Source organism: Entelurus aequoreus, linkage group LG09 (genome assembly GCF_033978785.1).
Source record: "Entelurus aequoreus isolate RoL-2023_Sb linkage group LG09, RoL_Eaeq_v1.1, whole genome shotgun sequence".
Taxonomy (NCBI): Eukaryota; Metazoa; Chordata; class Actinopteri; order Syngnathiformes; family Syngnathidae; genus Entelurus; species Entelurus aequoreus.
Genome location: NC_084739.1, coordinates 32,676,414 through 32,691,623, shown reverse-complemented (window position 1 = coordinate 32,691,623; position 15,210 = coordinate 32,676,414). Strand labels below are relative to the sequence as shown.

Genomic DNA, 15,210 nt, shown 5'->3' with positions numbered 1-15,210 from the left:
GATGACTGTGAATTGGAAAGAACACCTTTAGTTGCAGACCAAGTTGAGACTATAGATGCACTTGAGTTTTCTGGACTTCGGATCAGACTTTGGTGGGTTAAACTGGTTTCATGAGCGCTCAACCGTCCCTCTTCACTAAAGGCATATATTCAGCGGTGATACTAATTCCCTCTGTCAAAATGCCTTTGAACTTCTGCAGAGCCATATGATGTTGCTTGCTCGCAGAGCAGTCTTTGATGCTGTGTCCATGATCGCCTTTTTCGTTTCTCGCTGGGTATCCCTTCGTAGGTTAGGCATTTGCTGAGGGTGGTGTTGTAGATGCCCCTGCTTCCAATTTGTACGGTAAAGTAGAACACAGTCCAGCCTCTATTTTTACATTCTGATACTTGGTCTTGGTATTTACATTTCTTCCTGGCATATGCATTGGCTAGGTTTTCCTATGACGGAACTGTCAGCTCAATTAGAATTACATTCTTGGTTGACCTCGAGTAGATAATGATATTAGGTCGCTTGGCAGTTTCTGGTGTTTCTGGAAGAAACACTATTTGGCTGTGCTCCTCATCGATCAGGAGTAACCAGTCACTTGCTTTAGCCAGAATATCTTTGACTTCATGCTTTGGAAATGGTAGAACTGGGTTCCTGTATGTTTTGCCATCTGCTGTACAGAATGCAATTGTGGGCGTAAAGTCGGAGGCTTGTGTTGTTGGTATCTTACTATTGTTGGCTTCTTCTATGTATGGTAGCAATCCTATAGTGCTAATGCTCTTAAGGTTTGGTCATGTCTGCAATTGTATCTTCTATTCTGTAGCGAGTAGCTGCAATAGTTTAGGATGTGGAGCATCGTGCAGTTTTGGTGGCTGCACAGTTGACACAGTCCTAAATTGGTCTTTACCCAAAGTCTGAGGTTTGAAGGTGATGGAAGTTGATCGTGGATGGCGTTAATCTGGGATGGCAGAAGTTGGGTTGTCCACACATAGAGAAGCTTAATTAATGTTGTGTCAGCTTGCATAGCAGACTCCTAACCTAGCCATTGTCCTTGTTTTGCACATCCATAAAGGTAGACCTGCATGTGGTCTTCATCTACTTCTTCAACAAGATTGGTGAGGCATTTACTATGTTTTTTCAGACTCATGTCTTTCATTAGTTTTTTGTTTTTCTTGAATCCAAGGCCTGCTTTGTCGCGACACATTTCATTTAGGATGAGGTGGTGTTCCTTTTGTTCTAACTCTTTCACACCTTTCCATCTTATAGTGTATTACAGTAATGTAAATAGAAAAATGGTACCACAGATTTTGTCCCAGGAAATTTCTGGCGACTGAGCTGAGATTTTTTACGGCAAAATTTACAGTGGTTTTACTGTAAATACAAAAAACTGTGCCATTGTTTTTTTTACCACAAACTTCTGGCAACTGAGCTGAGATTTTTTTAACGCAAAATCTACAGTTGATGTTTTAACAGTGTATTACTATAAATGGTAAAACGGTACCACTGTTCTTTTTACAGTATAATTAACTGAGTTGACAATTTTTTATAGTAAAATCTAGGGTCATTTGATGGATAACGAATCATAAGTCAAGCAGATATTTCAATCAATCAATCAATGTTTGTTTATATAGCCCTAAATCACAAGTGTCTCAAAGGGCTGTACAAGCCACAACGACATCCTCGTTACAGAGCCCACATACGGGCAAGGAAAACTCACCCCAGTGGGACGTCAATGTGAATGACTATGAGAAACCTTGGAGAGGACCCCATATGTGGGTAACCTCCCCCCTCTAGGGGAGACCGAAAGCAATGGATGTCGAGTGGGTCTGACATAATATTGTGAAAGTCCAACACATCAGCAAAAGTCCAGTCCATAGTGGGGCCAGCAGGAACCATCCTGAGCGGAGACGGGTCAGCAGCGTAGAGATGTCCCCATCCGATGGACAGGCTAGCGGTCCACCCCGGGTTGGGAGCAGAGTAGAAAAGAAAAGAAAAGAAACGGCAGATCAACTGGTCTAAAAAGGGAGTCTATTTAAAGGCTAGAGTATACTAATGAGTTTTAAGATGAGACTTAAATGCTTCTACTGAGGTAGCATCTCTAACTTTTACCGGGAGGGCATTCCATAGTATTGGAGCCTGAATAGAAAACGCTCTATAGCCCGCAGACTTTTTTTGGGCTCTGGGAATCACTAATAAGCCGGAGTTCTTTGAACGCAGATTTCTTGCCGGGACATATGGTACAATACAATCGGCAAGATAGGCAGGAGCTTGACCGTGTAGTATTTTATACGTAAGTAGTAAAACCTTAAAGTCGCATCTTAGGTGCACAGGAAGCCAGTGCAGGTGAGCCAGTATAGGCGTAATATGATCAAACTTTCTTGTTTTTGTCAAAAGTCTAGCAGCCGCATTTTGTACCATCTGTAATCTTTTAATGCTAGACATAGGGAGGCCCAAAAATAAAATGTTACAGTAATCGAGACGAGATGTAACGAACGCATGGATAATGATCTCAGCATCGCTTGTGGACAAAATGGAACGAATTTTAGCGATATTACGGAGATGAAAGAAGGCAGTTTTAGTAACACTCTTAATGTGTGACTCAAACGAGAGAGTTGGGTCGAAGATAATACCCAGATTCTTTACCGAGTCGCCTTGTTTAATTGTTTGGTTGTCAAATGTTAAGGTGGTATTATTAAATAGATGTCGGTGTTGAGCAGGACCGATAATCAGCATTTCCGTTTTCTTAGCGTTGAGTTGCAAAAAGTTAGCGGACATCCATTGTTTAATTTCATTAAGACATGCCTCCAGCTGACTACAATCCGGCGTGTTGGTCAGCTTTAGTGGCATGTAGAGTTGAGTGTCATCAGCATAACAGTGAAAGCTAACACCGTATTTGCGTATGATGTCACTTAGTGGCAGCATGTAAATACTAAAGAGTGCAGGGCCAAGAACCGAACCCTGGGGAACTCCGCACGTTACCTTAACATAGTCCGAGGTCACATTGTTATGGGAGACACACTGCATCCTGTAAGTAAGATAAGAGTTAAACCAAGACAAGGCTAAGTCTGTCATCCCAATACGCGTTTTGATACGCTCTAATAAAATATTATGATCAACAGTATCGAAAGCAGCGCTAAGATCAAGAAGCAGCAGAATCCATCGTTAGCAATAGATCATTAGTCATTTTTGCGAGGGCTGTCTCCGTAGAGTGATTTGCCCTGAAACCGGATTGAAAAGGTTCACAGAGATTGTTAGACGCTAAGTGTTCATTTAGCTGCTGTGCGACAATTTTTTCGAGGATTTTCGAGATAAACGGAAGGTGGGACACCGGCCGGTAGTTTACCAAGAGATCAGGATCGAGGTTAGGTCTTTTGAGTAGAGGATGAATAACCGCTTTTTTGAATGCTAGGGGAACAGTGCCAGAGGAAAGTGATAAGTTTATAATATTTAACACTGATGGACCTAATAATACAAAAAGCTCCTTGATAAGTTTCCCAGGAATTGGGTCAAGTAAACATGTTGTTTGTTTTGTCCCATTTACACATTTTGACAATTCCTCCAATGTTATTTCATCAAAGAGAGAGAAACTATTTTGGAGGGCGGTATCCGTCGTATATACAGTCGTATTTGTGTTAATAGAACCCAGTTGTAGCTGAGATGCATTGTCTTTAATCTCTTTTCTAATGACTTCAATTTTCTTATTAAAGAAATTCATAAAGGCATCTGCTGAGTGGGTGGAGCTACTGGGAGGAGTCCCTTGTTGGGTTAGCGATGCTAATGTACTAAACAAAAATTTAGGATCATTTTTGTTGAGGTGGATGAGATTTGAGTAATATTTAGTTTTAGCTGAGGTAAGCATGCGTTTATAAGTTATTAAACTATCACACCATGCTTGATGGAAAACCTCAAGTTTAGTCGCACGCCATTTGCGTTCCAGCTTTCTACATGATAATTTCTGGGCTTTAGTTTCTTCTGTAAACCATGGGGTACGCCTTTTAGGGGCCCTTTTTAGCTTTAGCGGTGCTACACTATCAATGGTGTCGCGCAGGGAGTCGTTAAAGTTGTTAGTGAGGTAATCAATAGAGCCCACATAATTTGGGAATGGTGCCATTACCGAAGGCAGTAGGTCAGTAAGAGTCGTCGTTGTGGCAGCATTAATGTTGCGCCTGCTATAGTAGTTATTATTATTATTAATAGTTTGTTGACAATGAGTCAGAACTTCGAATTTTATAAGGTAATGATCGGACATTACTTTAGTGAACGGGATTATCGTAACTTTAGAGGTGGTGACACCCCTGACAAGCACTAGATCTATCGTAATACCGTTGCGATGCGTTTCATTATTTGTGTAAGACCACAGCTATCAATTATAGTCTGGAGCGCCACGCATGGAGGGTCCGATGGGGTATCCATATGGATATTAAAGTCCCCCATTATGATTATATTGTCGGCGTGCGTCACTAGATCAGCAACAAACTCTGAGAATTCACTGATGAAGTCCGAATAGGGCCCAGGGGGGCAGTAGATAACAGCCAGGTGGAGAGGCAGCGGTGTGACAAACCTCATAGTGAGCACCTCAAACGAGTTATATTTATTATTTAGGTTAGGTGTAAAATTATAGTTTTCATTGTATATTAGTGCGACACCCCCTCCCCTTTTAAGAGGTCGGGCAACATGTGCATTGGTATAGTTAGGAGGAGATGTCTCATTTAGCGCAAAAAAATCGTCTGGTTTGAGCCAGGTCTCGGCGAGACCAACGACGTCAAGTTTGTTGTCTCTAATGACCTCATTAACTAATAACGTTTTGGAAGATAATGATCTTATGTTTAAAAAGCCCATATTATAGGTAGTGGGCTGTTTTGAGGATTGTTTGTTGAAATTATCCGAAGTAGCAATATTAATAATGTTGCGTTTATTATGCGTAGTGCACTTTAAATAGTTTCGACCATATCTAGGAATTGATACGACGGGAATTGTCCGATTGTTTGCTAAATGTTGCGATAAACTGAACGCATCATAGTTAGCCACCTCAGTAGATTGCATGTCTGCCTCTGACACGGTCACAAAAGAAAAAACATTATGTGAGTTGTGTTTTATTCTAAGAGAATTGCTATGTGTGCAGGGGTTATCCAGAAGCCATTCTAGTTTAAATGGCTTCTTACCCAGACACTACACGCTTCTTTGGTTAGCTTTTCCCTTTGTTGTTAGCCCCGCTCGGCATCCCCGCTTCTGCTTCCGCTCACACCGCTTATGTCGTCTCCATTGGCGGTCACCGCTAGCACTTGACTCCGCTGCTACAAAGGCCGCTCGATGTAGCCCGCGAAGTATTCCCATGCTAGCGAGGAGGTCCACCGTACATGCATCTTTCAGTCTATAACGACCCGATCCATCCACATCCAGAATTGTCTGTCGGTCGTATGTGATCACAGAGTGTTCACGCTTTGAGCCAGCCATGAAATTGACAGAAATGACGGGTGTTTTTTGCCAAATCGCTCTACACTCCCAAGAGCGTCTTCAAGCTGCTGCATAGCAATGCGCCGCCATCTTATATGATCTTAAGTTTTTATTGTTTTTTTAACAAAAACAAATTTTGGAATGTATGATGATATAATGGTTGTTGCATTTTTAGATCATATTAAAGCTTAAAAGATGTGCAACTGCGGGCAGTGCATGTATATTTTCTGTTAAATTGTAGATGATGCATATTATTTCCAGACTTTTGCGGGCCATATAAAAATGGTGCCTTGAGTTTGACACCTGTAGTCTATATAGTACACTCTGTGTGTATAAAAAATACTTTTAGTATGTGTAACATACATGGCCAATAAAACATTGGGGTTTAGAAAAGGAGTACCTAATGTTGTGGGCGAGTAACAGGTTGAGCCAATCATTATGATTCAACACAAAGAGGTTATGATAATATTGTATTGCATCCTTTTAGCTTCCAAGCCACAGCTCATCCTGTCATTCAAGCAGACCTCTTGACCTATGGATGCAACAGCTGTGGGGGTCTTTATCTAACCACCTGACACACATTTAGACCAGTCCAATGGCAACAAGCATTCAATTATCCCCCTGCACAGTTTGCAGTGCATTCTGGACCAAGGCTGCTTTGCAGTATGTTGCAAAGGTGCACAACTATTGTCACAGGTGGGGTGCCCATGAGCAAGGCAGTTAAGTGAAGTAGCCTATACTGTAGTGTGTGTGTGTGTGTGTGTGTGTGTGTGTGTGTGTGTGTGTGTGTGTGTGTGTGTGTGTGTGTGTGTGTGTGTGTGTGTGTGTGTGTGTGTGTGTGTGTGTGTGTGTGTGTGTGTGTGTTTGTGTGTTAAAAGCCAAAGGAGTTTATGCATATGTTTAGCAGGGATGGACACAGATACTTGTAAAATTGGACTGCAGGAAGCAAATGAGGTGGATTTTAGCAAGTGTCTGGTCTATTTTTAGACAGCCGAGCACAAAGTGTGCACATCATTGAATAAGTTGTAGGCAGCAGCAGCAGCAGTAGTGTAGCTGCACCGGTGTAACCTACTTGCAGGCTGTGTCATTGTCACACATTGTCTCACAGCTTTCTTACCAAATAGACCTGTCCTTGAACCCACCCACCCCTCCTCCCTCTCCTCCTGTACCCGAAGATGAAGACTTCTTTCACCACATGAATAGACATGAAGGCTTCTGCGGCAAAAGACACTCACCTTTAGCAGACATGCCGGGTATGTATCCTCTTGTCTTTCTTTGTCGAGATGAGATGATGCACAGGCTTTTTTTTTAAGGAGGAGGAAAGAGAAAGCTGCTATTTGTTGGACTAGCCTGTGAGATGGAGAGATCACTTTGTGGCAGCAGGGCGTGTCCTGAAATAGTCATCATCCTTCTTCTTTGCTAAGTTTTCCTCCATATTTAAACAAACAAGATGTAATGCGTGCGTTAAAAATGCTAAATCTGTGCCTGATTTTGTCGAGGGGTCTCTCTGTTGTTCCATTCTGCCTCAATATTTGGAGCATGACTGTGCACACTATACATAATAATAAGAGTTTTAAGGTAGTTGTTGCATTGTTACATCACTTCTATGAGTCTCCCTTTTCATTCTAAAAAAAAAACAAGTCGAATATAATTCATGTTTCCAAAATATTGATGTATAGTTTTCCTGTAGTGGTGAGCGAGAATATCGGTAATATTGATACCAAGGACCTATAAGAGTATGATTATGGTCTTGTTTATATTGTTACAACACATATTTTCTTATTTTGCTATATTTTCATATTAAATTGTTAACAATAATTTTGTTTGCCTAAAATCGTTGTTCAATATTCATCCATCCATTTTCTACCGCTTGTCCCTGTCGGGATCGCGGTGGTAGCTGGAGCCTACACGCATGCATTCGGCCGGAAGGCGGGGTACACCCTGGACAAGTCAATCAATCAATCAATGTTTATTTATACAGCCCTAAATCACAAGTGTCTCAAAGGGCTGCACAAGCCACAACGACATCCTCGGTACAGAGCCCACATAAGTCGCCACCTTATCGCAGTGTTTATTATGATTATTGTGGACGATGGGGCACAAGTGCAGCTACTGGAAAATGCTGCAATGAAATAAACACTGATCAAAATTATTTTATGAAGAATTTAGTAAAATAGAAACAATCAGGAAGTTATCGTTGTGTCAGTTCAGTGTAAACAAACAGCAACAGGTACTCCTATCGGTGACCATTTAACCATAGATATTGCTTCTTCCTGTCTGTGTTGAATAAACTAAGGGTATTGTAAGTTAATACAGCAAGTATAAAGTACTAACATCAGGAGCTTGTAGAATAACATAACTATACCATTGAATATAATCAGGTGCATTCTAGTTTATAACACAACATAGAAAATAGATCATTCAAAATGAATAACTAGGCATGGATGACAGTTGATGACAATAACACTTGAGGTTAATTCTTTGTTCATTATTCATACTTTTGTTTTAATGTATTATTTTGTACTGTTTTTATAACTAACTGTTATAATTTACTTACTGGTATTTCCAACAGTAATAACACATCAAAATCTCTACAGAATGTCTACTGGATTTTATACATTTTTGTTGTGGAGTTAATCAATGCATAGAAAATGTGATAACCGTTAAAACGTCAATATTACCCAAACTATAATCGTACAGTCAAGATCTATAATCATTGCATCCCTACTCCCAAGTTAGGTGAAATCCTCTGTTGTCCGAAGATCTTTCTCATCTACTTGGGTTGGTAACGGGTTTGGGATAGCATCATATAACTTGAGATTTCTTCTAGTTCATGTCAAGGTCGATTTTCTGAGCAAAGTCACTGAAACATGATGTTTTCTCTTGGATTTGTTTGTGAGTGTCAGAGACCACAGGCAAATCCAAATCAAGACATTGTAATGTTGAGAAGAGTGTCGATCGTATTCCTCTTGTTCGGTCTTCTGTGGTCCGATCATCACTCAGTCAATAACGATGTTGAGGACCCACCCTTGTCTTACTCCGGTATTCACTTGGAATGAAAGGCTTCTGTTTTCCACTTTACATGAGAAGTTGGCATAGAAGGTCTTAATGGGTTCCACTAGGTGCTGTGGGGTCCCATATATATAGATGTTTAAGTATTTATTTAAATTGTAATACATTCTGTGAAATGTATAATTATATTTGTTGCATAACTAGATAGTATTAAGATAAAAAGATAGGCAACTTTAGTAAGAAATGAAATACTTCATTGGCGCACATTATTTCTAAGCTTTTGCTTATGTAATATAGCAAATAGTTAATATTTGATGTTATTTACCTCTGTTCCACTCATATACTGCCTCATTTTGTTTACATTTATCCAACAACATCAGAGTAATAAGCAGCTGAGGTCGTTGCTTCGAGTCTGGCTTCATACTCCTCCGTAAACACGTTTAAAAGAGTCTGTCCACTTCTCGTAGCGTCGTGTTTGTTATGTCTTGGCGTAAATGAGGACTCAGATGCAGAGGAGTGACAATTGACTCAGACCTTTATTTAAACAATTCCTTGCTATCTCTAGGACAGAGTGATTAAAGAAAGTGGCTACAAAATCTATCTAAGATATATTCAAGCACCTATAGGGTATTAGCATAGGACATAAGGCAATAAACAGAAAATCACTCCATAAGGAGGAACAGGCAATAGCCAAAAAGTTATATGAGTCGAATACACAAAAAAACCAACAATCTATAATGATCTACAAAAAGGAAATTATCTCATGCTAAAAGGTTGAGACGCTATAAACAGAAAGTATGTATAAAGTATTTGAGAGGCCTGAAAACTAAAAGCGCTCCAGAAGGAGGGGGAAAAAAAGGAAGACAAGGCACTATGAAAATTGATACAAAAAGACTTGACCAAAAACTTAGCAAAAGAAAATCACTCTCTCAGAGGGAACAAAGGAATCAATAAACAAAGCGAGACAATACTTATCAAACTGGGTTGATGGCTGTGAACAAGGCTGGAGGTACGTAGCGAGACGATATACTCTGGCAACAAGACAGGGGAAGACGAGGACTATATACACATGAGGGAGGGTGACACAGGTGGGCACAATCAGGCAATCAGGAGAGACATCAGACCAGTGACACAGGAGGAAGGGCAAGTGGCCTGAAACGAGAGGATTAGAATTTTCAAAATAAAACAGGAAATGTGCCAGACAACCCCAAAACAGGACTTCCCTCACCACGGTGTGACAGTACCCCCCCCCCCCTCTATGGCCGACTCCGGACGGCTCAGACTGTTCGGGGTGGTCTCTGTAGAAGTCCCTGATGAGAGTGGGGTCGACAATGTGGCGGGAAGGAACCCACTGTCTCTCTTCGGGTCCATATCCTTCCCAATCCACCAGGAATTGTCTGCCCCGACCCCGGTTGCGCACTGCCAACAAGCGTTTAACCTTGTATACTGGTCCACCTTCAATTACTTCGGGTGGTGGAGGGGACGTGGTGGCTGGGACCATGGTGCTTTCTTTGGCTGGTTTGACCTGACTGACGTGAAAGGTGGGATGGACGCGGAGGGATCGGGGCAGACGAAGCCGAACCGCTGCAGGTCCGACGAGCTTGGTAATTGGGAATGGACTTACAAAGCGTGGTGCCAGTTTCCTTGATGTGACCTTGAGATGTAAGTTCTTGGCTGAAAGCCAGACTCTCTGACCGGGTTCGTACGCAGGCGCAGGTCGTCTCTTGCGCTCTGCCGCTCTCTTCATCCGATCTTGTTGTCTAGTCAATACTTGACGGGCGGCTGCCCAAATGCGGCGACAACGTCGGACCATGGCATGGGCGGAGGGGACCGACACTTCTGACTCATTCTCTGGAAAGTGAGGAGGCTGGTACCCTAAGGCACAATGAAAGGGAGAGAGGCCGGTGGCTGATGTAGGCAGCGAATTGTGCGCATACTCTACCCAGACCAGGTGTTTGCTCCATGTGGAGGGGTTCTGGCAGACCAAGCACCGGAGGCCGGTTTCCAGCTGCTGGTTGAGTCGTTCGGTCTGGCCGTTGGCTTCTGGATGATATCCTGATGTCAGGCTGGCCTTGGCTCCAATGAGTCGGCAGAACTCCCCCCAGAACCGTGATACAAACTGTGGTCCCCGGTCTGAAACAATGTCTTTGGGAAATCCATGAACTCTGAATACATTAGTCATCATAGTCTCTGCCGTCTCTTTGGCGGATGGTAATTTAGGCATAGCAATGAATCTGACCATTTTGGAGAATGTCGACCACGGTGAGGACGGTGGTGTTACCTTGTGAGACCGGGAGGCCTGTAACGAAGTCCATCGAGATGTCTGACCACGGTCTGGAGGGAATGGGGAGCGGCTGGAGAAGTCCCATGCGAGACCTGGAAGACATTTTGTTCCTGGCACAGACCGAACAGGCCTCTACGTACTCCCGGACCTCCGTCTCCATGGCTGGCCACCAGAACCGCCGGGAGATCACAAACATGGTTCTTTTAACTCCCGGATGGCACGAAAGCAGCGAGGTGTGAGCCCAATGAATCACCCAGGGACGCAGCTCAGTGGGGACAAACAATCGATTAACAGGACATCCCCTAGGTGGCGGGGCCACACCGTTAGCTTGCTTTACCTCTGTTTCTATTGGCCAAGTTACCGCTCCTACCACACAGTTCAGTGGAAGGATAGTCTCAGGTTGCTTGGCCTCAAGCTCGGGGTCGAATAATCGTGACAAGGCGTCTGGCTTGACGTTGCGGGACCCCGGCCTGTAGGAGAGAGAGAAGGAAAAGCGATTAAAAAAAAGCGCCCACCTGGCCTGGCGAGAGTTGAGTCTCAGCCTTCTTTATGTATTCCAGGTTCTTGTGATCTGTCCAGACGATGAACGGGTGTTCGGCCCCCTCGAGCCAATGCCTCCATTCCTCCAAGGCGAGCTTCACCGCCAGCAACTCACGATTGCCGACATCATAGTTTTTTTCAGCTTTGGACAGCCGCCGCGACAGAAAGGCACATGGATGCATCTTGCCGTCCTGTTGAGAACGTTGAGACAGGACCGCTCCCACTCCTTCATTAGAAGCGTCCACCTCCACGACGAACTGGCGCTGCGGGTCCGGAATGGTGAGGATGGGCGCTCAGGTGAAGCGGAGTTTGAGTGTCTGGAAGGCCCTCTCTGCTTCCGGAGACCAGTGGAACCGCACCTGGGGAGAGGTAAGAGCATGGAGAGGAGCAGCTATTGCGCTGAAGATTCTGACAAACCGCCTGTAAAAGTTAGCAAAACCCAAGAATTGCTGAACCTTCTTGCGGTTGTCAGGTGTAGGCCAATCGGCCACAGCGCTAACTTTAGCCGGATCCATCTGCACTCTTCCAGGAGCTACAATGAAGCCCAGGAAGGAGACAGTGTCGGCATGAAAAACACTCTTTTCAGCTTTAACATACAAGTCATTGTCCAAAAGTCTCTTTAAAACCTGGGTTACGTGGACTTGGTGAGTGTCACTGTCAGGAGAATAAATCAATATATCGTCAAGGTAGACGTACACAAAATGGTCCAGGAAGTCTCTTAGAACTTCATTGATCATTGCTTGGAACACGGCGGGGGCATTGGTGAGTCCGAAGGGCATGACCCTGTATTCATAGTGGCCGCTGGGTGTGTTGAATCCAGTCTTCCACTCGTCTCCCTCTTTAATTCGGACCAGATGGTAAGCGTTGCGTAGATCCAGTTTGGTGAATATTTTGGCCTGTTGGAGTTGGTCGAAGACAGAGGACATGAGGGGAAGAGGGTAACGGTTCTTAATAGTAATGTCATTGAGTGGGCTGTAATCAATGCAGGGTCTTAACGACCCGTCTTTCTTCTTCACAAAGAAGAACCCTGCTCCTGCTGGCGATGATGACGGGCGGATCAAGCCAGCTTTCAGTGATGCAGAGATGTATTCATTCATGGCTGCCCTTTCTGGACCAGAGACAGAGTACAGGCGCCCCTTGGGAATAGTGGCCCCGGGCAGTAACTCAATGGCACAGTCGTAGGAACGGTGGGGTGGAAGTGACAGAGCCTTAGTCTTGCTGAAAACTTGTCGTAGGTGGTGGTAAGAGGAGGGAACAGAATTCAAGTCCGGAAATTCTGAGTCTGTGGCAGGATTGGCAGAAAAAAGATTAATTTCCTTGACATTTTTCTTTTGGACAGTAGAAAAACTACATTTCTGGGTACATTCCCTTCCCCATACACTGATCTTCCCTGTTTTCCAGTCAACACGAGGGTTATGCTGGTACAACCATGGATACCCCAAAATTAGCGAATGAGAGGGAGAAATAATCAGGTATGGACAAATTTGTTCCTGATGGCCGTCTATGTTCATTTGGAAAGGTTCACTGATGTGTGTGATGGTGAAAAGCTCCTTACCATTTAGAGAACTGGCCCTAATGGGTTTAGCTAGTGGTTCTGACTTGAGTCCTAGTCTCCTACCTAAACCCCAGTCCATCAGACTCTCATCTGCCCCAGAGTCTATTAGCGCCTCTAGAATAGTGGTCGTGTGATGAGTTATCGTGATCTTGGTAAGAATACGTGGCATCTGAGGAACAGCCGGAACGTGACTCACCGCCTGGGGTACCTTGGTTGGACACGAAACGACAAGATGGCCACCCTCTCCACAGTAGAAACATCTTCCCTCCATCAGCCGCTTGCGTCGCTCCTCTGGGGTCAGTCGGGCTCTCCCCAGCTGCATGGGTTCCTCCTCCCGAGTTGTGCGTAGGTGAGGAAGTAGCTCCGGAGGTGGGCGCCGAGTCGTCGACCAGCTAGGTGCGAAAGGACGGGTGGTTCTCCCTGCAGCTTCCGATCCTCCTCCTCGCTGTCGTTTGAGCTGGGCTAGTCTGTTGTCCGTCCTGATAGCGAGCGCGATGAGGGCATCTAGGTTATCGGGTAGATCCAGGGGAATGAGGAGGTCCTGTATGGAAGCTCCGAGCCCCTTAAGAAAAACATCATAGAGCGCCATGTCCTCCCACCCACTTTCAGCTGCCAGCGTGCGGAAGCGGATGGCGTAGTCGCACACGGAGCCGCTGCCCTGCTTTATGCTGCTTAGCTCTTGTGCCTTTTCTCTGCTGGAGGACACCGGGTCAAAAGTTCTTGTTAGAGCAGCTTGAAAGTCTTTAAATGAGTGGCAGAGTGACGAGTTCCGCCCCCATTCGGCAGAAGCCCACGCCTTGGCTCTATCCGTAAGATGGGAAATCATGAAAGCAATCTTGGAGCGGTCAGTGGGAAATGCATGGGGCATCAGTTCATAATGAATAGCACAGTCAATCAAAAAGGTCTTGCACAAACCAGGAGCGCCAGCGTATGGCGCCGGAGGAGCCAGCTTGCATCCGGCTCCGGGAGGAGGTGAAGACAGGGTGGGAGCAGCGGGTGGCGTGGGGGGCTGGGACGCCGGAATCGGTCGAGCAAACTGCTCAAGTAGTCCTTGTAGCTGGGAGGACAGGTGACCCATGTTTGCTGCCATCGCCGTCTGAAACTCCTCCTGTCGCGCGAGCCGTGATTCCTGGGTGTGCAGGATTTCCGTCAGTTGTTTAGCCTCTGCTGAGTCCATACTGGCCAGAGTATACTGTTATGTCTTGGCGTAAATGAGGACTCAGATGCAGAGGAGTGACAATTGACTCAGACCTTTATTTAAACAATTCCTTGCTATCTCTAGGACAGAGTGATTAAAGAAAGTGGCTACAAAATCTATCTAAGATATATTCAAGCACCTATAGGGTATTAGCATAGGACATAAGGCAATAAACAGAAAATCACTCCATAAGGAGGAACAGGCAATAGCCAAAAAGTTATATGAGTCGAATACACAAAAAAACCAACAATCTATAATGATCTACAAAAAGGAAATTATCTCATGCTAAAAGGTTGAGACGCTATAAACAGAAAGTATGTATAAAGTAGTGATGGGTCCGGCAACACCGATGCATCGGCGCATGCGTCGAGCTCATAGAGCGATACCCTGTGTCGGTGCGCGTATCGCTTTTAGAAAGTCACGTGACCGAACACGAGCTGTTTTGGTCACGTGACCGCTCATGAGCTGTTCTGGTCACGTGACCGCTCATGAACTGTATCGCACTGACGCCTGCGCGCCAAACTGTGTTTATTAGGAAGCGGCGCAATGCGTGTTGTTGACGAACACCATTAGGGCCGCTTGTTGTCACTGTCACTCAAAGTTGCATTTCAAAATTACACAGAATAAATGTGTTTATTTTGTTTAGAATTCAGATGGGTTTGATTTGGTGCGCGGCATATATTGGCTGTGCGGCGCACGGTGTGCGCGGAGGACGCTTGAGCACTGCGCAATTGCGCAGGCGCGCACCTTAGAGGGAATGTTGCTCACAGGGCACAGAGGAGGCGTCAGTGCGATACAGTTTGCGTATCGGTCACGTGACCAAAGCAGCTCATGATCGGTCACGTGACTTTCTAAAAGCGGTACGCGCACCGACACAGGGTTTCGCTCTATGAGCTCGACGCATGCGCCTATGCATCTGTGTTGCCGGACCCATCACTACTGTTACTAGAGAAGGTACAGGAATGACGGCGTGGCGAAGTTGGTACCGTGGCCGTGCCAGCAATCGGTTACTGGGGTTCAATCCCCACCTTCTACCGTCCTAGTCATGATACATGTTCACATTATTTGACTGTATCTAAAAAAGATAAAAATATATTTTTATTTAAATGAAGATATTAAATAATCCTAAATGAAATACAATGACTTGGTTTATATTATTGTATATACTAAGTCATAAAATCA

The 15,210-nt window shown here is 44.5% G+C and overlaps 1 protein-coding gene across 1 annotated transcript in view; it reads right to left on the bottom strand.

Moving 5' to 3' along the window:
- The window catches only part of ablim1a (actin binding LIM protein 1a), a 107,737-nt gene extending 101,041 nt beyond the window's left edge, over nucleotides 1-6,696 (bottom strand). Inside the window, exon 1 of the mRNA XM_062058601.1 lies at nucleotides 6,675-6,696. Within this exon, the coding sequence (XP_061914585.1) occupies nucleotides 6,675-6,687 (13 nt within the window). The 5' untranslated portion in view covers nucleotides 6,688-6,696. The remainder of the gene's footprint in view (nucleotides 1-6,674) is intronic.
- Nucleotides 6,697-15,210: the final 8,514 nt, after the last annotated feature.